Below are 25,677 nucleotides of genomic sequence, written 5' to 3'. Positions count from 1 at the left end.
CAGAGTTCTGCCAAAGCTCATAGGTTTACAGAGCAATATGGTGGTGTTTGTGGAGCAGCAGAAGTTTGAACAGGCTAGGTGGAAGAGTTTGGCGGAGTGAGGGATTTCCTTGATAGCACAAAGTAGGTGCAGTTACTATTGTGAAACAGTGCAAAAATGAGACTTTATTTTGTAGACCGTGATTATTGAGATTAGCTAAATTTGTAGAGGGGGTATTTTTAAGAGCATTTCTTGCTGTGCGGAGGGGTGCAGGGCCTTTGTCACATTGCAAAAGACTTTTTACAAGCTCAGAGCTGTTGGTCTTTTTGCCTTGTCCTTTACTTTTAATGCAACACTTATTGTGCCTCTATGTTGCACTTCAGCAGAGGAGGGCATTTCTGAATCACATTGAACAATTTAAAAAAATCTTTGTATACAAAAAAGTGACACATAGCAGTCCAAATATCCCTTTTCTCTAATTAATTTAAGTCGTGAATGAGGCTAAACTGAGCAGTATTTTATGAGTAAAGCTGCACATTTTAATTTAATGATAGAAATGGTTCTAAAGTGCTAGGAAGTTGGACTTTGATGTGATGTTTACACTTTTGCCTGTAATATGTGGTCACTGCCTTATTACATCCATTTTGATTTGCTTGGTTGGGGTGAGCAGAATGTGGGTCTTTTTTGGCTAAATATAACAGTGTTGAAATTCTGATTGAATGCATGTTTAGTGAGCGTAGGGTCTGGGCACATGGGGATTGAGATGGACAAACATGTATGGAAGTATGTGAAAATAACATTCCTTGTTTTTCATTCAGAGTTTAAAGTAGCGTCATAGCATCACATGTAGTTAAAGTTGAGTCTAGAGATCCACTGTCTTTGGGTTTGTAATACATTGTTACACTCTTTGAAGAGCCAATGCAATATTACTACTTTATCTAAGTTATGAAAAGTCACTTACCCAACCAGTTCCTTCAAACATCTTCAAGTCCAATGGATCTCCTTGTAATTTTCCATCCAGCTTGATCAGTGAATGACAGGTGGCCATTCCCTCAAGTATGCGGCACCAGGACAAAGTATGAGAAAAAGTGAATGAAACCATATCCTGAAAACTGAAAATATATGAGGTAAATATGACATTGTAAGAATGAAGGGTGGGGTATGGTTTTTCGGCATTGAAAAACTCGCCACCTACTTGCCCTACAAAAAAAGACGAAAGTGTTAAAAAACTATGTGACTATTGATAGACTTACCTTTACTGCGACTCCGCAGCTAAGCGATGCACCACAATGCTGACCACAAGTCATTTCTAATGAAGAGGTGTCCAGTAGTACAGTTTCTTCTCATCGCGACTTGGATCCCTTTAAATTTAAAGTGGCAATGTCGGGTTAAGTGTTTAAACACTTAACCTGCGGTGGCTTGACATTGGCACTTTAAATTTAAAGGAATCAATATCAATAGTCACATAGTTTTTTAACACTTTTGTCTTTTTCTTGTAGGGCAAGTGGGTGTCGGAGCGGTGGTAATCGTTAATACAAATACCACCAAGAATGAAAGCCTTAACAATCTTGTCTGGATACATAACAATCTGATTCTGTATAAAACTGAAATGTGACATAACTGACTAGGGATTACATTCATTAAAGCTTCTAAAAAAGAAAAGTTGAAGTGTTGCCCATAGAAACCAATCAGATTCTACCTATCATTTTCTAGAACATACTAGATAAATTATAGCTTGAATCCGTTGCTATAGGCAGCACCTCCACTTTTCCTTTAGAAGCTTTAGTAAATCCACCTCTTGGAATCAAAGCATAGAGCCCTCAAATCAGAAATAATTTATGTGACCTTCCCACAATTGGCATCCATTTACTATTAGATTACTGAAAGATATGTTCTTTTTTGCCCATGCTTGATGAACATCACCCATAAATATATTGCAACTGTTCACATATAAAAATTATTTATAATATATTATAATTGCATATTATCTTATACATATACAAATGACACATTATAGGAATATTAAGCTTATGGCTTCAATTCATATTTAATGCCAGGTTGTGTGTCACAATGAAACAGATTTGTATGATCATCTGGTAAATGTTATTCACTTGGTTAATTGCCTGAAACTTACCAACTGTTATCACAAGGAAGAATGCCATATAAATCTAAGATGTCTTCTGTCAAAGTGCCTGTCTAGATAGAGATTAATAGATACATTTTATTTCAATACAGTTGCTGCGCCATTAGTGCAGTATTGTAACATAGACCTACTCTTACTTCGACATAGTTTAAATAGTTTAAATTAGCAATGCAGATATTTTGTTTACAATTTGCAGTGCTCTGAATCATGCAAAAGTTTGCTAACAGTTTTGGTTCTAAGATTAGATCTACTAAACAGTAAACAATATTTTTGTAATCTTATAATACACAGCAAAAGGTTATAACTAGCTGAAGAGGGCATCACAATGGAGATGTGTCATATGGCTGGTTCATGTCCATTCATGTGATGCCTCCTTAAGCCATTAATGTCCCACTACTGCTGAAATAATGCCTGAGGGTATCCATTAAACTATAATGTGGTTTTTCCGCCTCCAGACAACTTTAGCTTACTACATTCTTGTACCATTTACATGTGCAAAACTATCTTTCTGGCTTCCCTTGTTGTTGTTGAGTGAGGCATTTATCAACACCAGGCAGAATTGGTTCTTTTGATGCCCTTGTTTATGACACAGCTGTGCTAATATCTGTACAGTAGAAACAATTGTATAATTGAAGCCTTGTTCTGTGTTGTATCCTGAAGTCGCAATAAAAAACATTTCTGCCCAAAAGGCAAGAAGAAGTCCAAAAAATAACATGCTTAGTAAAAGACTCAGCAGGACACGTACAAGTTAATGGAAATTGTTTATGGAATGCAATAAATCACAGAACAAGATTAAACTTACTTTATCAAAACATATGAGATTTAGTTGTCCAGCTAAGTTAATCCTTTGAGGGCTGATGCAGAAAATGCCCAATTTTTTCAGTCTTGTTTGACCATACAGAAGAGCCAGTGTAATAGAAGCTGGAAGAGCTGCATTAACTGAAATGGTTAGCATCAGAAACGACATCAATACTATGTCATGTACAGTGGCCTAAGGATTAAAAAGAGGGCAAAACGTTATGTTAATCTATGGTTCCTTTTAATGTTGGTATACATTTAATTCATGCACTACTTTTTCAAAGCCTATTTTTTAAACCACAGAGGCAGGAAACAGTGAGAAAAGCTAATATTAAAATATCAGCACACAAAGTAGACATTTAAATTAAATTAAATGAATGTGCTTGCATTGAATTCATATTATAGAGTAAGTCAGAGGCATTAGCGGACCATGACAATATCTATTTCAATACTCCAGGTACTTTTTAACATGTATTTATTGTTTTTGTTGATGTTAGTATTTTATTTCTATCAATTGATTTCTTGATTGATATGTGTACACTACAGATTGACTCAAACAGCAGAATTGATCAAAGGAACATAAATCATTACAATGTCACTTGTAGTTTTATACAGCATGTGTGTATGGTAAGAGCAGGAACTGTACAAAAGTAGAGTAGTGTAGGACAGATTGCCTTTTTATACAGTCACATACAAGAAAACAACAAGAAGTATTCAAAATAAAATTGGTCTTCCTGTGACATTTTTGAAAAGTAACCCAAAAATATGCAGATGAGTATGTTGCAGTGGACTCATCATCAACACAGATATCTGGACAGATTCAAATATATGTTATATATACTGAGTGATACAGTAGAATTATTATTTTTATATGTCTGTATAAAGTTAGCCATCTTCTAAGCAGTTACAAAATATTTAGAAGTATTAATTAGACTGAACATCCTATGGACGGGAATGGGCATACCTGGGCTACTGAGAAACTGTGAGACATCATCCCACCATAGTAAATCAGCATTTACCTGTAGTTTCTATATATGAATGATCACATGACACACCAACGGTAAATATAAGAATTGCCTAAAAGCTGGGTATATATTATAGAAAATTTCTCACAATGAGATATCTATAACTATTTTACCAACGATTGAAAGTCCTGGTCAGCATGCTAATTACACACCTACATGATTTACCATCAGATCTATGCTCTTCATCTGCCATAACCATTTGCTGAAAAGATTGCGACTCTGTAAACTCTATGGAGATTTTCCTACACTGCTGGTCATGAGTGCATACACACTGCAGCATTTGCCCAACATTGTTCCATAGTTGATAGTGATTTTTAGTCAGTTTATAAAATCAAATAAAATAATTATATGTGCTTTGGAACAATAAAACATGTTCGTGGGGGCATACACGACCTAACAGACATCATTGCGTGATTGGCACGATACTTGGGTGTAAAAACCTGCAGTGTCTATCCAGCTTAAGGCAATACGGCAGGGAATACAATTCAGAGGTGAATGAGTTTCTCAAGATTTGTATCTGTTAATAACTATACATTGTAGGCTTTTACCCAAGAGCCTGAGTCACTAAGGAGAACAAAGCAAAAAACAGGAGTACATTTTCTCCTGGATAAACCATGTTACAATGCAAGGAGTATATTATTTTGCACGTAAAAAAAAATACTGACTTTTCCTATAGCACACAAATTTGTGATAGCTTTATTTTTACACTGAAATTTAAAGTTGATCTAGGACATACCCTAACCCAGCTATAACTCTGTCCCCATGTTTTAATTTACCTCCCCCTCCAATGCAACATGGTCTTGACAAGGTGCAAATTTGCTCCTTTTTTGTATTGCTCTCCTTAATGACTCAGGCCCTTAATGTACAAATGATTTAGGTACATTGTTGTTTTAATTTTATTTTTATTTATTTCCCTTATTGTGTGCTTACACCAATATTTAAAATATAGACTGATTTAATGTTCTGAATTACCAAGCATCCCAGACTTTGTCAACATTGTTATACACATTTACGTGTTGTCTTTTGTTTAGTTTTTGTGAACACAGAGTTCACTGGTTCAGTATTTTTGGAAAGATAAGCTTTGTCAGATAAACATTTTGATTGCACAATTTGCATGGATTCGAGTTTGTATGTGTAGAAACACTTACCCCATTCTTTGTGTAGACAATTGCTGTATAGATAACTCCAAATACAGCAAGCCACACAAGTCCCATGAGAAACCTCAGGGCATCCCTGTGGAGCTTTACATTTATTGGCTTGTTATATAGAATGGCTCGAACTAGGTCTCCCTTTGCTGTATTAAATCCTAAATAAAAAATGTTTTTATATTATTGCATATTTACATATTTGACATTAGTTATTCGACAGCTAACTTTGAGAAATATTGCAAAACAAACACTTAACAATATTTTGCAGTTTTTAAGCTTAATGACATAATTATATAAGGGGTCACCTATCAGAATCAGTTACTATGAGACACTAGTGTCGTTTAGATGAATTATATGTGTCACTGTAACAGCAGCAATGATACACTCGTTATTTATGGTATGTGCAATAATATGTCATGCGCGGTGGTTGTTATTTGTGACTTAAAAGTTTACTTTAATAATACAGTGTAACGTGTGGTACATGTAGTATTTTTAAATAGGCCTCTTAAAGGGGTTTCATCCTTTATGTCACATCAGTGTATTGATATTGACTTGTAAATTCACTCCGTCAGCTCTTACTAACTACATTATTTTGTCGTTTACTTCTGTGGTTTTTTAACCATGTATTTATGTCTTTTGACAGGGCTATCTATTTTCATCACCCATGGAAATGGTACAAAGATGTTCTTGTATCCAATACAGGGGACATGGTAGAACTATTCTGCATCCCAGGCCAACAGAAATTAAAATAAAAACCCTATATGCTAATATAAATACTCTACTGGAAAAGCCAAAAAATGAAAGCACCATATTTAGTAAAAGTTGCAGGAGTGTGTGAATATGAACAAGCATTATTATTCAGTTATTATTATTCAATTATAGTCAATGCAGATTCATCTCTCTGATAAAATCAAAATACATTTTCCTGTCCATTTTTTTTTAAACAGAATGAGGGCGTTAGAATATGATAACCCACCAGTTTGTAGGACAACGGCTTTCACAAGATCTTGACCACTGCCCTTGGTCTGGATGACCTCTGTTCCACAAAATAGAATATGTCTCTTGTAATCATCACCACTGTGTGTTATCCATGGAATGAAGTTGTCAATGTTAGGTAGTGGGGTCTTTGTTACCGGAATGCTTTCTCCTTAAAGTTGGAAAATGGTAACAGTAACTGAACAGTTCATTAGGATGACATACGATTCTATGGGCCTCATTCAGTTTGTACATGAGCAACGAGGCACCTGCTTGCTTCCTTGTGTGTATTTTTTCTTAAAAACATCTTCAGGTCTGTGTAGCCTTAGTTCTGTCAATTATATTCTTCAGCTCTTGGTGTTTTAATAATTTGCACAATTAAGTATAACATATATAGCATAGAAGCATTCAGGTAGGATGTAGCTCAGTGATCACATTAACCTGAAACCCTGTACACCGGGGTATTTAAATTGGATTTAAATACTGTCCAATCTAAAAAAAGGAAATTTAAGTACCGGTACCCATGTAATAATCTAAGCACGTTATCCAATTGGAACATAAAACACAAAATCACTATTCAATCTGCATATTATATTCACAGTCTAATCAGGAACCATGACATCCAAAGTGGCCCCACTTTGAAAAACATTTGCCTCAGGTATAATTTATCACAAGAATATACTGAAATCCAAAGAATCTTGGTTTGTATAAGTAATTACAAATAGAGGTATGAATGACATACAAAAGACTGCTTCCTGTGCTGTATCACCCACAGAGTGGATATTATACTCATTATATTCTGATGTTAGTTTTCTGGGATAGGAGGTACTTATATCACATATGATCAATGTCCAAATATTTCCTTGAAATGCTATAGAAAGGCAGATGATATTCACATCTGCCACCACAAGTTCTTTTTAGCCAGAATGTTAAATGCGTTTCACTGACTTTACCAATGTCCGATCTCCAGCAACAATGCAGTCCGCGTGTCCAAACTAAAGATATATTGGCAACTTCTGAGAAAATCCTTCACCTGATGCGTTTCTCTAACAGCAATGGTCACTTCATAGGAGGGTTTGTTCCAAGATTTGCAATAATTTGCACAATTAAGTATAATACATATTATATATCATAGAAGCATTCAGATAGGATGTAGGTCAGTGGTCAAATTAACTCACTTAAGACCTTATACACAGGGGCATTTGATTTACATTTAAAACTATCCTATCAACTTGCATTTCGGAGGTCATTGGAGGTCACTTCATTGACCTTCATGTATATAACTTATGTTAAACGCAGTGATTGGAGCAAGAAGCATTCAGAAAACTGCAGCAATGTGAATGCAAGACACCCAATTGCAAGTAAATAATGTGAGTAGGTGTGCTGACATTGGAAACACTGGGTTCCAATGTCAGATCAGTTTACATGTTTTGCATTAGGATTAAAAATCTTGCAAACACATAACCATACAAGAGAGTATGAGGCCTAAAACAACTGACACAATTCAAAGTCCAGTGTTATCATCTTATGAGGCAACTAGACTGTAGGCTTGAATGGTCAAGGAAGCTGTCACAGAAAAATTATTTACAAGGAAGCAAAAACTGTATATCTTGAATAATAATTAATAAACACATATTCAAGAGGAAGATAGCATACTTACTAACTATAACATAATATTTGTGTACATGAGCTGCTTTCAAAACTAGGAAATTACATTACCTGTTAACATTGCTTCAGTCACAGTGCATCCTCCACTAATTAAAATGGCATCACAGGGTAAGAAAAGTTTGGTTCCACCAACCACAATCACATCTCCAGGAACTAAGGACTGAGACTGTACTTCTTCAATTTCTGTAAAAAATGGGAATAAAAAAAAAAGTAATTACACATTGATTAATCGATTGGAACAACTTGGGAAAAATCATCTTTGGTAATGAAGATGTATGTTTCCGAGGAGGGTGTAATAATTTAATTCTCAGGAATGTAGCTAGAACCAAAGGCAAATACGAGACTGTGTCTCTTTATTTTCCAAGAGAACAAATATTGCACAGAGAGAATAAAAAACAAAAAACATTAGGAGAAAAGGTGCTGCATAAGAGAAATAAAGGGGGTCATTTTCAAAGAGCAGAACTTATGCGATGCAATGTATCTATACATCTGTAACGTACATATTTTACAGGTACATGCATACACGTTTGTCCTTGTAGTTCATCCTTGTCTTAGCTATGCTGTACTAAGTTAAAGTGCAGACAAGTATCTTCAGATGAAATAAGTCAGTTTGATGTCTGCATGTTGATGTAGACAGATGCATTTGGCAAGTGCAAAAGTTGCTTTTGTCTTTAGCCAAACGCACATAGCAATATAGTCATATCTTCTAAACACCTTAGATCATTTAACTAATAAATAAGTTACAAAAATATCTAAATTGGAGGTTTTTAGATGCAATAGTATTTTATAGCAGAGATATGTAAACACCTTCTGTTTTAAGGGTATTGCTGTCATTTATTTACAATGGAGGACTTTTCAGTTACTTTCAGCCCACCTCATCCTCATCCCATAACATTGCTTATGAACAAAGACAGTTTATACAAAAAAAAGAATCTGACTAGTGATCTTGCCCGGGGAGTTTGGTAGTATAGTGTGGTACTAGGAGTGATATGGGGGCATTGAAGTTAGTGGTATCCAATACATTTTGTCCATTTAGGGACTTCTTCTAGAAATCAATTGGCAAGCAGGATCGGAACATGCGTTCAAAGGCACCCGATCTGATTTCCAGTAGCCCTCTTGAATATCAAAAACAAAGCCTGCACACAGTGCTGCTTGCTGCAAATAGCAAACTAACTGATCTTCAAAGAGCAATAGAAACTATAACATTGTACAAGCACAGGGCTCTGAGCAATAAACACATTGGGTATAGGTTTTTGGGTGCATGGGATATACATAGGTGTGGACGTGACAATCAACATAAAATATTATGTTTAATTCAGATGATATAAAACATACATAAGTTTCCATCCAGAACAAACAACAAATGTATAAATCACAATATAGTAGCAATAATGTCTTAAAGTAGTATTGGGAGACTGTGTTTCCAAATAGGATTGCAGACTCTCTCTGGTCCCGGTCCATAGATATAACACATCATCTATTTACCGGAACCAGCCCAGGATGAATGATGTGTATGGATTGTTGTGCCATATGGTAATATTCTCCCAATGGGCCATGAACAGGTTTGTGTAACTGGGTGCGAATTTCGTGCCCATCGCAGTCCCACGAACCTGCTCATAGTATTCTCCATTGAACCAAAAGTAGTTGTGATGTAGTATAAAAGCAATCCCTTCCATGATGAATTGAATCTGTTCAGTGGGGTTATCTGTCTCTGTAGTAAGGATATGTTGTATATGATTGCAACCTGCCTGATGGTCGATAATAGTATAGAGTGAATAGACATCACATGTCATCAGTGTATATCTTGCACGCCACTCAATATTTTCTAATATCTGTAATACATGCCCAGTGTCTCTGTGGTAACTTTTTTTTATTGTGTGACCACAGGTTGAAGAAAGGTATCGATGTAACTGGAAAGGTGAGTAGTGAGAGACTGAATACCTGATACAATTGGTCGGCCTGGTGGATTAGTAAGTGACTTGTGGATCTTGGGTATGCAATAAATGACTGGGAGCCGTGGATTCTGAATGTGTAGACATTGGTATTTCGGAGACTTTATCATGTTTTAAGCTTTATATCAACTTTTCACTTGTATCTCACATTTGCAACTATGTTTGGTACCAGCTGCCTCACTTTACCATTTACTTGGCTAAGTATCCACTAATTACCAACACCTGCAAACAGTGGCTGTGTCCTACAAATTCTGGCAAGGATGACCAGTATGCATTTACAAATCCCTGAGAAAGCCCACTTTCTCTTATAAAGGGCGAAACGCGTTGGGTATTGATTGACTCCACTCCACTAATCCTAACAGCTTATTGTATACCTATAGCTTCTCAACATTTGCCGGGCAATTTGCCCGTTCACCGACGCAGCACCAGTATTGGTTTAGCCAGTGTTCATTTGAATGGAGCGCCCATGCGCCACCTCAGAGCTGCATCATGACTACGGGGCCACAGATAAAATTATCTACCCGCAACTAGGGGAAAAAAGGAATACCCGGACTGCAGGAGGAGGACATCACTGCTTGGCTGAGCCACATCTTCACCTAAACGTGAGTCACCTAGTCATTAGCATTTACTTTGCGTGTACTTGGATTTCCATGGACTTTTTCTTGCTCAGACAGCTCTGTGAGTAATACAAACTTATCAGTCATCATCAAATGACATTTGACCACCAACACTTTATATCTCTGAACATCATCTTTATCTGTTACCATTCTCAAATTGGACTATTCAAAATAATTTCTGTGCTTTGCCAGATCTGCAATCCTATATGGAAACACAATCCCTGCTTGGAGTATATCTCCAATACTACTTTAAGACATTATTGATAGTTTATTGTGATTTAAACATTTGTTGTTTGTTCTGGCCCGAACTTATATATATTTTATAATATCTGAATTAAACATCATTTTTTATGTTGATTGTCACGTCCACACCTACATATATCCCATGTGCCCAACAACCTATACTTTTTGTTCTACAAGTATGTCTGGAGTCTGGGGACTCCCCTCTATCAACACATAGGTTCTATCACATGGCTACACAAACATCTGCAAGGAAGTGCAGCTTCACCCATCTGCTTTACTTGTCAATAAACATATTGGAGTTATACTACAGTGCACAGCAACCCTAGACCACCAGGGCTGCATTCTGAGCTATAATACTAGCCAGAGCCTTACGATTTCTCTCCCATCTTTTCTATACTTCAGCAATCTGTCACTATCTACCTCTATTATTCCCTCCTCTACCACTATCCACTTCAAAAGCTATAAACCATATATATCTATTTCAAATATCTTCTTTACTCTAATATCTGCATTCAGCTATAAACCTACACAGCTATATACATTACAGAGTTATACGAAACTTAACTTCCCCCAGGGCTAACCACCATTTTTCCCCTACCCCCTCTCCCTCTTTCATCTTCTCTTGTCTCATCTACAGGTTAACATGTACTCATTTGATCCCCCAGAGACTCACAAGAACTACAGTTATAAACTACAAGGAGAATCTGTACATGCCTATAAGGATACCTGATACACCCAACATTTACTTCCCTACTCTCATCCAAACCCTTTGCACATCAAGGAAAATTAACAGACATGACAACAGCACAAGTTTTCAAACCCATGTGGTTTGCTACATAGAGGTAATCCCTTTCATCCTTCCCCTTACCCACTTACACCCATTCTTCTCATTTACACAGATTTAGCACAATGCACCACAACCTATGCCAAGGAAATCCAAGTACCCCATCATCTGTGTAAGCTGTCACTAGGCTCGGGTATGGCTGTTGCTGGAGCAAACCATGTGGAAGAGGTGTCATTGGTGGGTGGTGTTGCCCAACATTCAGGTGCATGCACCATTTCCATCTCTGCCTGCCTCTCGCAACCCCTCCACTGTTGCTCACTGGTACTGGCTCCTTCAGTCTCTCAGGTGTGAAATGTTTGATGGACTTATCTGCCTGCCTGCCTCATACTTCACATCACTATCCCAGTGACAGCCAAGCAGCCATGACCCTTACTAAACTCTGGTTCCATGCAACACATACGCCCCCAATTAGAGAGTGAGTGAAACTTTATAAGAATCTCCACAGCGGCATGGGCTCTTTATAGGAATCTCCACAGCAGCATGGGCCCTTTATAAGAATCTCCACAACAGCATGGGCTTTTTATAAGTGTCTCCACAGCAGCAATGACTCTTTATAAGAATCTCCACAGCAGCATGGGCTTTATATAAGAATCTCCACAGCAGCATGGGCTCTTTATAGGAATCTCCACAGCAGCATGGGCTTTTTATAGGAATCTCCACAGCAGCATTGGCTCTTTATAAGAATATTAAGTAATGATTATGCCGTTCACGGCGAACCATGCGTCAGGTCGCTGTCTTAATGACGTCACAGTCCTGGACACTCTAGGTAGCTGACTGACAGCGTTTTTAGCCGCAAACAAGAAATTTAGCTATTATGTTAAATACTTCTATCTATACCTACACTTAGAAAGTGGAGGGGAATGATTATTAGATAGCCCACTCATTACCTATTTAGGAACTTTTAAGGCAGGGTACTCATGCTTTTGAACCCAATGGAATTACTTTTCCTCTAATTGCAACAACAGCTACAAGGGCATAGTGTGACACATTAAAAGCCAGGAGATTTTACCAGCAGATAGTGTGAGTTTATTTGTAAGATAAAAAAAACAACAATTATGTCACTATCTAAATCAAGTAGACATTGTGCAACTGATTTATAGATACATAATTAATGAGGGATACAGGAACTATTTCCTTATAAATTACCCAATACAGGGACATAATATTATCTACACTGTCATATGCACAAGATTCATGCTACCTGTCTTAATAAATACAAGGAATAATGTAAAATCTACAGATATAATTAAGTAGTATTTCTCCATGTGGTTTTAATTTTTTGATGATTTTCTGATGTATTTATTACATTGTTATTAAAGTAATAGAGGAAGGGGGCATACACCCATTCTTGAAATAGGTACTCATATTATCAGTAATATCCGTCTTTTAATTCTTCCAACTTATGTAGGGGATTTCCCTCCACAGCTCGAGAATAATGTGTGCATGATTAAGCAATGTAGGGAATTTGCATAACCAATGGAATCTTTAACTATAGTGACTAATTCCTCTAAAAATCAGACTCCTGATGACACTCAATTATCATCATTAGTGAGTATAACTATAACAATTTTACGGCATTTGGCACTAGCCGTAAAATTTTGAACTGATTCAGAATTTTAACAGATTTCACTAACTGAATGGCCAAGAGCCTGGTTACTAATTGACCCTGATGATTGCATTTGAGGTTGGATATTTCCATTAAAATTAGTGTTTCAAAATTAAAATAGGTATTTTTAAATATTTTTAAACACTGTTTAAATAAAAAAAAAGTTAAAATAATAAAAAAAAGTATTTTCACAGTACTTTAATTCAAACATTTAACACTGTTTGAAGTTCACTGTTCATGGTTGAGTTTCGCTTCGTAATTAAAAAAATATTAATATGTATCAATTTAAGCTCAAATATGTATTGAGTTCAACTTTCCTGAATTTCATTCCACTTTCTTTATATTGATAAAAAAAGAAGAAATTCTGGTGAATTTTCGTCTTTGAACCAACTTGACAAACCGTTTTGAAAAATTATATGCAGCCAGTGCAAGCATTGCTATTTAGCATCCCCAAAAATAAAATTGTGACATTTATGGACTGAATAAAGTTTTTAATATATATATAAATGTTTAAAAATTATGATATCACTGTGTTTGATCTGGGAAAATATTGCTTCTTGGTTTGTTATGTATTGTAAGTCTGTGACACATTTATTTATATAGGTATCAGAAACCTTGACTTTCCAAAATTGTTGAAAAGATAACAAACACATATATGTTTCACTTTGTGTGTGTATGCCCAAATGTTTGTTGTGTATGACAACCGAGAGCACTGTATACACGGATAATGTCATTCACTAGTATAAGCCTGCAAGTGTCTTAACCAGTTCTTATATATCTGTCATGTCTATTTCTCTGTCATATTTACCTCCATTTTTTCGAAGCGCAGTAACCATAATGCTGTTATAGGATGCTGACATTTTGTGCAGTTTAACAGATTGCTAGGGGAAAAATAGAAAAAAACCATTATCATTTCCATTTTTTGCAGCAATTACATAAAACATTTGAGCAAGGAGGTGCTAAGAAATAACAATGTGTAGTATGTTAGTTTGTTTTTACAATATTTAAAATAAATGAATTGCTGTTATTACTTTAGACCATCTTCTCTTGTTTTCTAATTGTTTTTGTGACTTAGTTTGATACCTCTCATTGTCTTTTTATATTAATTAAAACATTTGGCAGCTTTTATACATACATACCACTCTCAGATTGTATACGGTTGCAGCTATAGACATGACGGTCATGAGTATAATCGCTAAGCTATATTCAATGTATGATGTAGCTATCCATATAGATAAAGAGTAGACTTGAAAAACATAAAATGGGTTGAAAACCTGTAAACAGAAGAAAATGAATAATAACATAAATGTTATAGCCAATGTCTTTCTCAACATTTGCATAATAAAAAGTGTAAACAGTCTGTTCAAACATTTGCATTGTGAAAATATTTAAATATATAAGTATATAATATCTCAACATTTTGTGATCTACTATAATTGACTATTTTCCACTACATCAGTAGAATTAAAAAATATCTGATTCTGCATTAAGACATTCTACAGCAGTATATAGTCACAAATAGAGAAATTACAATGCAATGTGGCAACCTGAGCACCCTATTTTCTATTTTTTGGGACTCATTTAAAGGTACCCATACATGCTGTGATTGTGATGGTCAATTAATCCACTTTATGCTTGAGTACAAATAGCAGTGTATGTTACCACAAACTGAGTTGCCGATTGGGACTGATAAAAGATTTTGGCCAAAGTTCATTATTATGTTACTGTGTGTTGTGGCCCCTATTATCCAGGTTGAGCACCAAATTGCCAGATCTGTCTGATTAAGCTGCATGCATGTTTGGGCACTATAAGGCACGCTTCTAACAAAAACTGGGTACAGTTATTTGACATTCCATAATGAATAAGCAGCAATAGAATTATTGTGGTGTTTTAATTTAATTAAGAACTTTGAAAACAGACACATTTAATCAGACTTATGTCTGAAAAAGCAAATGCTTTTAAACAATGTGGCTCAAAATATGTTCTAACAAAGTGCTCTTGTGTACAATTCATTCTTTTTTTTTCTTTTTAAGAAGATTAAAATTCAACAGCTAAGAAAAGTGTAACATGATCCAAGTTTTGAAAAACCAATTCATCCTTTCAAACTTTACTTGTTACAATTTTTAAGTAAAACTAGCACATACAATTTTAATTTGTGGTTTTGGTAAAAACAAATATTTGAAGCAACATAAAGGAGGCTGCCAATTTTCTCACTTACCATTCAAATCTTGTTAAAGATATAAAGCCTGATTCATTAAAGAAAGTTCAGTAAAAAAAATTGAGTAAGTATTCTCCTGGACAAAACCATGTTACAATGCAAGGGGTGCAAATTAGTTTTCTATTTTGCACATAAGTTAAATACTGTCAGTTTTTTCATGTAGCACGCAAATACTTGATAGCTTATTTGTACACTGAAATTTAAAGTTGATATTTGTGTGCTACATGAAAAAAACAGACAGTATTTAACTTATGTGCAAAATAGAAAACTAATTTGCACCCCTTGCATTGTAACATGGTTTTGTCTAGGAGAATACGTACTCAATTTTACTTAACTTTCCTTAATGAATCAGGCCCTTACCCATCAGATATCATGTTATCCACAGTCGTGCAAGAAAAAATGTATTAAATAACCGTTGTAGTTGTAGTTAATGATGTCATTATTTTTTATTGTAATTCTTCTGACACACCGCAGTAAGGAAATATCTGGGGGAATGCCACTATATTAAAAAAATGATTATCCTTTATTCATACATGCCAACTCTCCTGGAATGGTCGGGACACTCACGAATTCTGGCAAGGTCTCCCGGCCTCCCCTTTTACCGCATCCTGCCCAGGGCCATCTTAACAACATTATGGGCCCCCGGGCAAAGCAGTGCACTGGGGCCCCTAGATATAGATATAGATATATAGATGTATACAGATACTGATACAGATATAGATATAGATATATAGAGATAGAGATAGATAGATGTACTTGCTCAGTGGCCCTTGAAGGTTTTTTTGCAGGTTTTTTTCTTTTGCAGGATTATTTATTCTCATTAAGAGCCATGCCTATGGGGCCCCCTTGCCTGTGGGGCCCGCGGGCAGCTGCCCATCGTGCCCAATGGAAAAGATGGCCCTGATCCTGCCCACTTCGTAGTGAAGTGGCCAGGATGAAAGTCCTTATGATGCAATTCGCATTGAATTGCATCTTTTGGCCCGGATGCATTTTGGTTATGATGCAAAGGCGCAAAACAACTATTATGCCGCAGGGGCGTAGCCAAAATGATACAATTAACCATACCGCCCCCTTCTATCTTCACATTTATTCTACCCTTCATGTTCTCCTGGCATGAAAGGGTAAAAAGTTGTTAAGTCTGCCTTTATTTCCAAAGCACCAACAAGTTGGAACACTTTATAAATAATGTAGAGGGAATACCAATGGTAGAATACAAGGTAAGGTGGAGAGGAAGGAAGTTGCAAAAGTAGTCAGGGACGGTCAGTTTATGAGAGATTGTCAAGGACAGGCATAGACTTTTTTAAAAAGTGAATATTTCGGGATCATTTAAAGCTTTATAGAAATTCTTCTCTCACTGCAATCTACTATTAAAACATCAGTACTCAGTTCACCAGTGATACGGGCTGTCAGTGATAAGGCTAAATTTACTGCTTCACCAGGCCCCGTTGGAGGCATATGCAACGCATTTTGCAAAGTGGAACTAGAGGCAAGGGCTTCAGCTTCCAGTTCCACTTTCATTAAAAAACTATTTTTTTTGTTATTATTTATTTTATTAAAGAAAAATGTACAACATTTTTTAAAAGAATCAGAAAAATATTTTCATATATTTAAAGTTTGAAGTAAATGCTTTCCTTTTATAATAAAGCATAATTTTCTTGTGCACAGCCTCTGGTAATGTCATCCTGAGAGGTGTAATAGATAAGTCCAAAGAGAAAAGCAGGAAGTGCTCCTATGTGACTTTGCAATCTGTAACCAAGATTGAAGCACATCGTGGGCATGCAAAATCATTTAAGTAAACTGTTAATTTCATTGTATGTTGGAATGTGATCCTTATTGTAATCTGAGCAGAAAAAGGAACAAACAACACAAAACAAGATGCAAAGTTGTGACGTGCCACTAGGTGGTAAATGATCTACAATGTCCATCACTTGGTTTACTGACAGGTTCTGATAGGCTAGTGGAGCTTTATATACTTCTATAAGTGTTACATCAGGTCTTTTGTATAAGGAAACCAATGTACCATCTCAGCTTTGATATGTGTGAGTGAAATTGAATATATTTCTTGGCCAAATATTTGCCATTGGATAAGTTGCATAAAATGTATAAGAAGGGCAACACACAAAGTGTCTTTTTGTCTATTTGTATGTTTTATACTAATAACCATTCAAAGCAGCATATTAACATACCACATCATATCAAACAAATTAGGAACACACTGGCAGTCAGGATCATGTGACTAGCTTAGTTTAGCAAACATGATGCCGGTGTTCAACAGGAAACCCCTGCAAGGGATTATGGACTTCAGAGCAGGTGTCATGCAGGTTGTGGTCCACAAATGAAGTCCTAAGCATAGTCTTATAGAGCAGAAACAGAATTCACACAATGATGCAAGTGGACACTGGAGTATATACCTGTAAAACGGGCCACTGAGGATAAAGCACACGGAATGAGGAGAGTACACAAGATGATATCCAATGTAGAATAATTCAGCAGGAGGTAGGGAACCAGAAAACTAAATTTGATTCTAAACATATGTATATATTGTAGCTGTTTTACCTAGTGGTTCACAGATTGAGTTGAAATATTAATGAGAACGACCTGGGGATGGAAACGAGTTATGAGCAGTCATGTAAACACATCTATGTAAATGTAACGTGTATTTACAAAATGGTGGAGTCGTTAAGCAATGGAAGCAGTTTGGGAAAAAGGCACCCGACGGCACCCTTAAAACCCCAGACAGGAGCACACCGGACACCGTGAACTAAAATGATAAGTGCAGCGTGTGACAGTACTCTCCCTTTAGAGGTGCACTCTGGACAATGAAACTCTTAAAGAAGACAAAGAGCATTAATAAACTCAGGTATTAACCAGCACAATTCTTTTGGACCATAACTTTTCCAGTAGAGATGCACAGGCTCGGTTCCCCGAGAACCGAACACACCCGAACTAAGCAGGTCCATGTACCGAGAAGAGCCGGCTTGGTACTTTTGCGCGCCCTCGGAATTAAAAATGAGGAAAAACGTCATTGTTACGTCGTCGGATCTCACAAGCTTTAGATTCTATAAGAACCGCCCTCCACGACAATCCAGCGCCATTTCACAGAAGGACACAGAAGGGGTAACAGGTTTTTGGCAGTCTCTAGTGCAGTTGGGCAGCATCATAGGTGGAAGAGAAAGAGGAGGGGTAACAGTGTGCTTCAAAGTCGAAAGTGACATTCAGGAGAGCTCCATTGCTAAAATACAATTAATAGGTCTGGCAGGCTTGGTCTTCTATATCTGCGGTCATATTGTACTGTGTTATATAGGTAACATACAAAGAGGAGAGCTACATTGCTCCATTGCTAATTGTCATTGCTGAAATAGAAACAATAGGTTTGGCAGGCTTGGTTTTCTAAATATGCAGTTACATTGTACTGTGTTATATAGATAAAACACAAAGAGGAGAGCTCCATTGCTCCATTGCTAACTGTCATTGCTGAAATAGAAATAATAGGGCTGGCAGGCTTGGTCTAAATCTGCAGTTACATTTTTCTGTACCATAGCTCACTCAGAAACAGGAGAGGTGGCAGGGTTTAGTGTTGAAACAGAAATTGTAAAAATAGGGCTGTCAGTGTTCTTAAAAGTCTCCAGTGACATTCTACTGTGCCATAGTTCATACAGAAACAGGAGTTCTTGTCACTCTCCAGTCTCAGTCATGATAATACTAATCCCTCTACCTCTTGTGCTAAAGTATATGTTCAAGTGCATAGTGGTCAGGGAAACAAAAATGTAAATTAAAAGCTTGTACCTTTGTAAAGAAAAAACACCTCTCTAATAAAGTTGAAAGTTTACTGTAGAAAAGCATAAAATTGACAACATGCCATTCTACCCAAAATATTACCAAACATACGAGCATCAGCTAGCTCTCTTCTCTCAGCTAGATCTCAGCACCTGAATCTACACTGTCATCTTATTCACCCTCATCAGTGTGTACATCATCCTCAAACAATGCTAATTCATCCCCGCTGGAATCCACCATCACAGAAGTCTGTGATGGTGGATTTGATGTACTTTGATGTAATTGCCGGTAATGGCCTTCTTCATGGAATTTGTAGTTCATTTTATGGAAGAACCTTCATGATTTTTGGACAATTCTTTTAAACCAGACCAAATGTCAAAATGTTGTGGAAACTCATCTGCATCACCACTGGGTGTCTTGGGAAAGCTAAATTTTTTCCTAGCAGAAAAATCACACTGGTACACTGTGGCTAAATAAATTGATTATATGTACATTCAAGTATTTCTGTTGTACTGTACAAGGATTATTTTTATTATCCTACCTCTTTGAACAGTAGTTTCCAGATTGAAATGATCTTCACTGTAATTGTGTTTAGTCCACAGATTTGTCGTCTGCACAAACATGACATGAACAATAACTGTATAGTATTTACGGAAAGACACACGCATATATCATTAACACAACTCATAAGCAGACCATGTTCAATACCAGTATTCTTAAATTATATTTTGCCAATAAATAACACAGCATTTTACAATCAGAATTGCATTTATTTAATTTCCCTGCCACAGAGAGTGGGAACCAGAGAATCTAGAGGAAACCCACATGTATACTGGGATATATACGTTCTCTGTTTAAATATTTCACTGATTACAATGGAATACAAAGACCCAGCATTGATAGACAGCAACGACAACCTGTGTTGTATTTCCTTGTTAAAAATATCCATAAAATAAGATAAAGGGACTGGTAAGCAATGTAAGACTATGGAAGCATTATGTAGAATGTTTCATACCTAATTTCTTGTTCTTCTTTGGTTAGACCAAAACCATATTTTGAGTGTATGTCTGAGCAAGAGAGACTCTCATCTAGAACCCTGAGAGAAAAAACACATAGTAATCCATAGATTATGGATTTGATTCATGACATTCTATATTAAAACATTTTTATTCCACTCAACTCACCCAATTTTCTTAAACTTGCTCTCAGAAGGGACCCAAGCATAGCGTATCTTTTGTACTTGTATATAACGCACCTAAAATGTAATAACTTGTTCTCATTAATCAGTTCACTGTAACAAAGTGGCATCTATTGCATGGTAATGTTAAAATAACAAAAATGTACCTAGTGCCCTATCATTTGAAGTCACCAAATATGAATCATGCCAAATATGTTGTTTATATAATCATCATGCTGTGTAGACTGTTATATTGTTGGACATTTGTATGCTGTACAGAAAGGGAGTTCCACTGCTAGAGACATGCTTATTCAAAAGTTGCATATCTTTCTTTGAGAATTACTGTATGCCAATACAATATAAGAACTGCTATTCATTTAAAAGTGAAAACAAGGCATGTTCTTTGTGTAGAATAAACTATTGTCATATGGTTTATCATAATTTCATGGGAAGATAAATCCTTCAGGAAAGAACATAAATTTCCTTTAACAGTCAACTGGCAAGAACTGATACTAATTCAGCTTACAATCCAAGATTTATCTGCAAATTTAGAATGTTGAAAGGTTTGATAGACTATCGGTATATTTTATAATAGAGTAGTAAAAGTGGAGTAAAGTCAACATCATTTTAAATTAGTGTAAAAATAGTTACTTCTATAAATGTATGATTTTCTAAGACCATATCTATTTGTGTTTATAATATTTAGCATTTATACATTTTTCATGCATTGCACTTTTACCAATAGAATATACTGTACTTAAAATAGATTGTGTTGTGTTCTAAACTTTTAAACATGGTGTTCACATTTTAGAATGCAACGGTGGATATGAGCCTATAAGAAACCACTAATCTTATGTTTTATGCAGGTTTCAGGCTTAAGGCAGCAGCAGAAAAGAGCTTTACTATGGATGGAGAACGAGCCATAAAGATTCACAATTAAGTCAATTTGTGAAATATTACAAATGTTCTATCAAGCAACAATTGCTATAACAGACACATTATAGTTTACCGTCTATAAAATCGTGACTATACTAAGTGTACAAGCGTGTCATATTGGGTGGTATACAACATGTGATAAGGATATTTACCTTGCCTTCTGGCTTCATAATGGATTTGCTTATAATTGAATTTTCGTCATGAACAATCAGATGACCTGGTTTTGTGCTTGCTATATTAGTATGGATCTCAATTACCAGCTTTTTTATGTACTCTTTATGTTCACCCTATACAGAGATTGAAGCATTGTGTTATTATTTGTTTACAATATATTATTTTTAAACAACAATGGGATCAGAACAAACTTTGAACAACCAGCATTATGATGTTTAATAATGTACTTTATTAACAAGAAAGTGATAAAATGTAAATAATACATTTTTATTTTATGCAAACTTGCTTTCTGAATGTATTCACTTATGAGTAGACACTGGAAGAAATTTAGAAAAAGAGTAAAATGTCTGTTCCACAGCGCAAATACAGGTTTGGGTCCGCTGTACATCTCACGTTCTGCAAATGCTCTCATATTTACACAGGGGCACATAGTTTTGCGGACAAAATTGGCCATGTATGCAGAGTAGCCATGCACTTTATTTTGTAGTAGTGCAGATTTCATTTTGCAGAGTGAGATTATTGTTATAAGGAGGGTACATTTTCAGTGGTATTTCTTGTCATTCTTTCCCATTCCCCCTCTGAAAAAGAACTTCAATGAGGGCTTGTCTGATACTTTTATGAGACAACAATTTCCATATGGTGTACTTTGTGTAATCAATATAAATAATTGTAAAACGGAAAGTGCCCCGTCCCTAAATCCTCAACCAGCCCGAGTGCTAGACATCCTGGTTTCCACTACAGTAGGGAGACCATTAGTGTGGTTCCCAATGTTGTAGTGAAAACCAGTCCCAGGCTAGTCACCTCAGGCATGGTGCCTCTATGGGTAGAGAGAGAGCACCTCCCCAAGTAAAGCATACCCTGCCTCACAGTGGCTCTCAGCCCAGCACTGTAAAGCACAGTGGCTCTACCCAGTATCCTTAGGCTGTGGAGTCTAGAGTAAGTAACTAGACTGGTACCTGAATTGAGACCCCTGCTCATTATTTCAAAAGAGTAAAACAAAAATAAAGAACCCCTTCTCCATTTTACTGGGAACACTAGGGGGTAAATGTATCAAGCTGTGAGTTTCCAGCGGGTTTGAAAAGTGGAGATGTTGCCATTGGCTGCACGGTGGCTTTGTGGCTAGCACTTCTGCCTCACAGCACTGGGGTAATGAGTTTGATTCACGACCACGGCCTTATCTGTGATGTAGTTTGTATGTTCTCCCCGTGTTTGCGTGGGTTTCCTCCGGGTGATCCGATTTCCTCCCACATTACAAAAACATGCTAGTAGGTTAATTGACTGCTATCAAATTGACCCTATTCTCTGTCTGTGTGTGTGTATGTTAGGGAATTTAGATTGTAAGCTCCTATGGGGCAGGGACTGTTGTGAGTTCTCTGTAAAGCGTGGCAGAATTAGTAGCGCTATATAAATAGCTGCAGATGATGATGATGATATAGCAACCATTCAGATTCTAGCTTTCATTTTGTAGAATGCACTTAATAAATGATAATTAGATTAGATAATTAGATTCTGATTGGTTGCTATAGGCAACATCACCATTTCTCAAACCGTTGGAAACTCACAGCTTGATACATTTACCCCTAGGTTGGAAAGTTACCACTCCAGGGGGTAAGTGTATCAAGTTGTGATTTTTTTCAGCGATTTCAAATTGCTGCAAATTGCTCAAGATCACTGTTGTTTTTTTGTGTGAAGTCGCCATATGTATTAACCTTCAATTTTGACATTCCAAAATCCAATCTCCGCCATATGTATCAATTTTAAAACACCTATCCCGCAATGGTTCAGACAAACTCACTAGAGATGCAATAGAAACTCGCCAGAGATTCAACAGAAACAGAAACTCGCCGAAGTTGCATGCTGCCACATGTAGAGCCAGAAGTATGTAGCTTAAAATTATTATTGCCTCACTGGCAATGAAATTGTATGCCACTATAATATAATAAAAAAAAAATCCCTTACATATAATCATTAAATTATGATTTCCCTCATAATTAAATATATTGTGCCTCCTGTTGAATTAACGATGGAAAGCTGATGTGTTTGTTAATATCACCTATCCAAACCAGCATGTTGATTCTGGCGATTTTCACAGCAGTCTGAGGCGAATTTGCAAAACTGCAGCATCAAACATATGGCGACTTGTATTCTTAGAGTGGCCAATAGTAGGGACGGAGGTTTGTAGCCTGTCAATTGTGGTTACACTATACTGGCTATTTACTATCAACTCGCAGTTTCATACATTGGCAGGTTCAAACTCCACCGAGAAAATCGCTGAAAAAGGCAAATCGTAGGGAGTTGCAAATCGCAGGAAATTGCAATAGTCAATGTGGTAGATGATGAGTGCATGAATTAAAGTTTTTGCAGTGTCTTGTGTGAGATATGTGTGTACTCTGGAAATCTTTTTGCGATGTATGCAATACGATTTAAATATAGAGTGTCGAAGTTAGAAACAAAGGATAGTTCAGAGTCAAGGCATCTAGGCAGTGAGCTTGCGGATGGGATTTATGGTCATCTTTCCAAAAGAAGCAGAAATGTAATGTAGGTAAGTTCTGTTGGCGGGGTGATTATTATTAACTCTTTGTTTGAAAGATTAATTTGGAGTTTGAGAAAGGACCTCCAAGATGAAATGGCAGAAAGACAGTCAGTGACGCAGGACAACACAGATGGTGAGACTGTTAAATGCTGGCTAAATGCATTAGTCTTAGGGCTGTGACCTCTGGGTGTCCTACAGTGAAGTCCATTATCTCCTTACTAAGGTCCCTTGTGAAGGCCATAATCAATTAGACTGCTCACTGGTGAGCCTGTACCAACTGTCAGCATAACAGTGGTTCTACAACCATGATCAGCAATATCGCACACAGTCTGTGACATACTGCATACTTTATAGCACGTGAAAACATAATTTGACCCAATGTCCACGGAACTTTGGGCTTCACCAGAACTCTTTTACTCTTTCTAATATATGATTTTAATATCACATTTAAAAATAAAAATGTTTCCAAAACCTGCATTGAATCTACATGATCATTATAATATCTACATTAATTCCTAATGATTAACTTTACTTGTGATAGCTATCTAAGTAGAGTGCTCATAGAAGAAAATTTAGAAAATATACAATATAACATTTAATAATGCAGAAACAATTCCAGATGGATAAAATGGCAGTATAATGGGCTCTGTTTAATAGACAAGAACTTGCACTATTTTAACGTTCTTTACCTAGTCTATAAAAAAAAATTAATAAAGGAAACATGCTCAATACTTGCAATTATGTAAACCAAAAAAAAAAGCACACTTGGGGCCTGATTCATTAAGGAACTTAAATTTAGAAGTTTCTTATTTAAGCCTCCTGGACAAAACCATTTTACAATGCAAGGGGTGAAAATTAGTTTCCTGTTTTGCACATAAGTTAAATACTGACTGTTTTTTCATGTAGCACACAAATATCAACTTTAAATTTCAGTGAACAAATAAGCTATCAATTATTTGTGTGCTACATGAAAAAACAGTCAGTATTTAACTTATGTGCAAAACAGAAAACTAATTTTCCCTCCTTGCATTGTAACATGGTTTTGTCCAGGAGACTTAAATAAGAAACTTCTTAATTTAAGTTCTTTAATGAATCAGGCCTTTTGTCTGATAACTGAACAATATAGATACTCACAGTTGTTTTGAGCAAGACAACATTAGCTTCTGACAAATTGCTTGGAGCACAGTGACACCAAACATCCAGCTCTGGCTTCCAATAGAATAGAAGTCTAAGAAACCCCAGGGAGAAAATGTAACCAAGAATACACAGAACTTTCCGCAATCTCTGTGTTCTGTATCCGAACAGCTCCTTCAAAACAAGTACAGAAATCTAGTTGAACAAAATTATCTATCACTTAAAGGTCATCACTTTTATATAGCAAGGAGAGAAGTGCAACATATTTTGCTGTCTGAAAATTGAAAGCTATCAATAAAGCACCTTTGCATAATTATGCAGCCCAAACTGTTGTCAAATTTAATTCATGGGCTACAGTAAAATTATCCACTAGACTTCCCCCTCTCTCAGAACGAAGAAATGTCACGCTGCTTTTTCCTGCTGTAGTAGAAGCAGCATACCAAATACAAAAAGCTCTTATAACAGCAAAAAAAAATTCACAATCATAATAGAATTTTAATGGATTTACACACAATGCCCATAATACACCCCTTACTGTTTAATATAAGGATAAGATGTGCAATTGGAGTCCTGTGTCCTGCCTTATTTTTCACAGTTTATTATATCGATTATGCCATATATAGTACACAAGTTAATTTTATATATAAATCCATACAAATGATCTCTCCAGTGTCAAAGTCGTATAATTGGATAAAAGAAAGTATATTGATTAATATTGTTTTGGCGAGCG

The 25,677-nt window shown here is 36.2% G+C and overlaps 1 protein-coding gene across 1 annotated transcript in view; it reads right to left on the bottom strand.

The window, feature by feature from the left end:
* Positions 1–25,677, bottom strand: part of LOC142143180 (putative cation-transporting ATPase 13A4) — a 149,130-nt gene that overhangs the window by 117,564 nt on the left and 5,889 nt on the right. The window contains exons 3-15 of the mRNA XM_075200889.1: positions 24,948–25,121; positions 21,259–21,393; positions 20,178–20,248; positions 20,009–20,089; positions 19,535–19,604; positions 14,138–14,272; positions 13,807–13,879; positions 7,788–7,919; positions 6,070–6,240; positions 5,094–5,251; positions 2,925–3,113; positions 2,114–2,175; positions 941–1,091 (exon numbers count right to left, since the gene is read on the bottom strand). Coding sequence (XP_075056990.1) covers positions 941–1,091; positions 2,114–2,175; positions 2,925–3,113; positions 5,094–5,251; positions 6,070–6,240; positions 7,788–7,919; positions 13,807–13,879; positions 14,138–14,272; positions 19,535–19,604; positions 20,009–20,089; positions 20,178–20,248; positions 21,259–21,393; positions 24,948–25,121 — 1,602 coding nt within the window. The remainder of the gene's footprint in view (positions 1–940; positions 1,092–2,113; positions 2,176–2,924; positions 3,114–5,093; positions 5,252–6,069; positions 6,241–7,787; positions 7,920–13,806; positions 13,880–14,137; positions 14,273–19,534; positions 19,605–20,008; positions 20,090–20,177; positions 20,249–21,258; positions 21,394–24,947; positions 25,122–25,677) is intronic.

Source organism: Mixophyes fleayi, chromosome 3, assembly GCF_038048845.1.
Source record: "Mixophyes fleayi isolate aMixFle1 chromosome 3, aMixFle1.hap1, whole genome shotgun sequence".
In the NCBI taxonomy this organism is placed as follows: Eukaryota; Metazoa; Chordata; class Amphibia; order Anura; family Limnodynastidae; genus Mixophyes; species Mixophyes fleayi.
The sequence above is the reverse complement of the archived record's forward strand: the minus strand, read 5'-3'. Positions and strand labels throughout refer to the sequence as shown.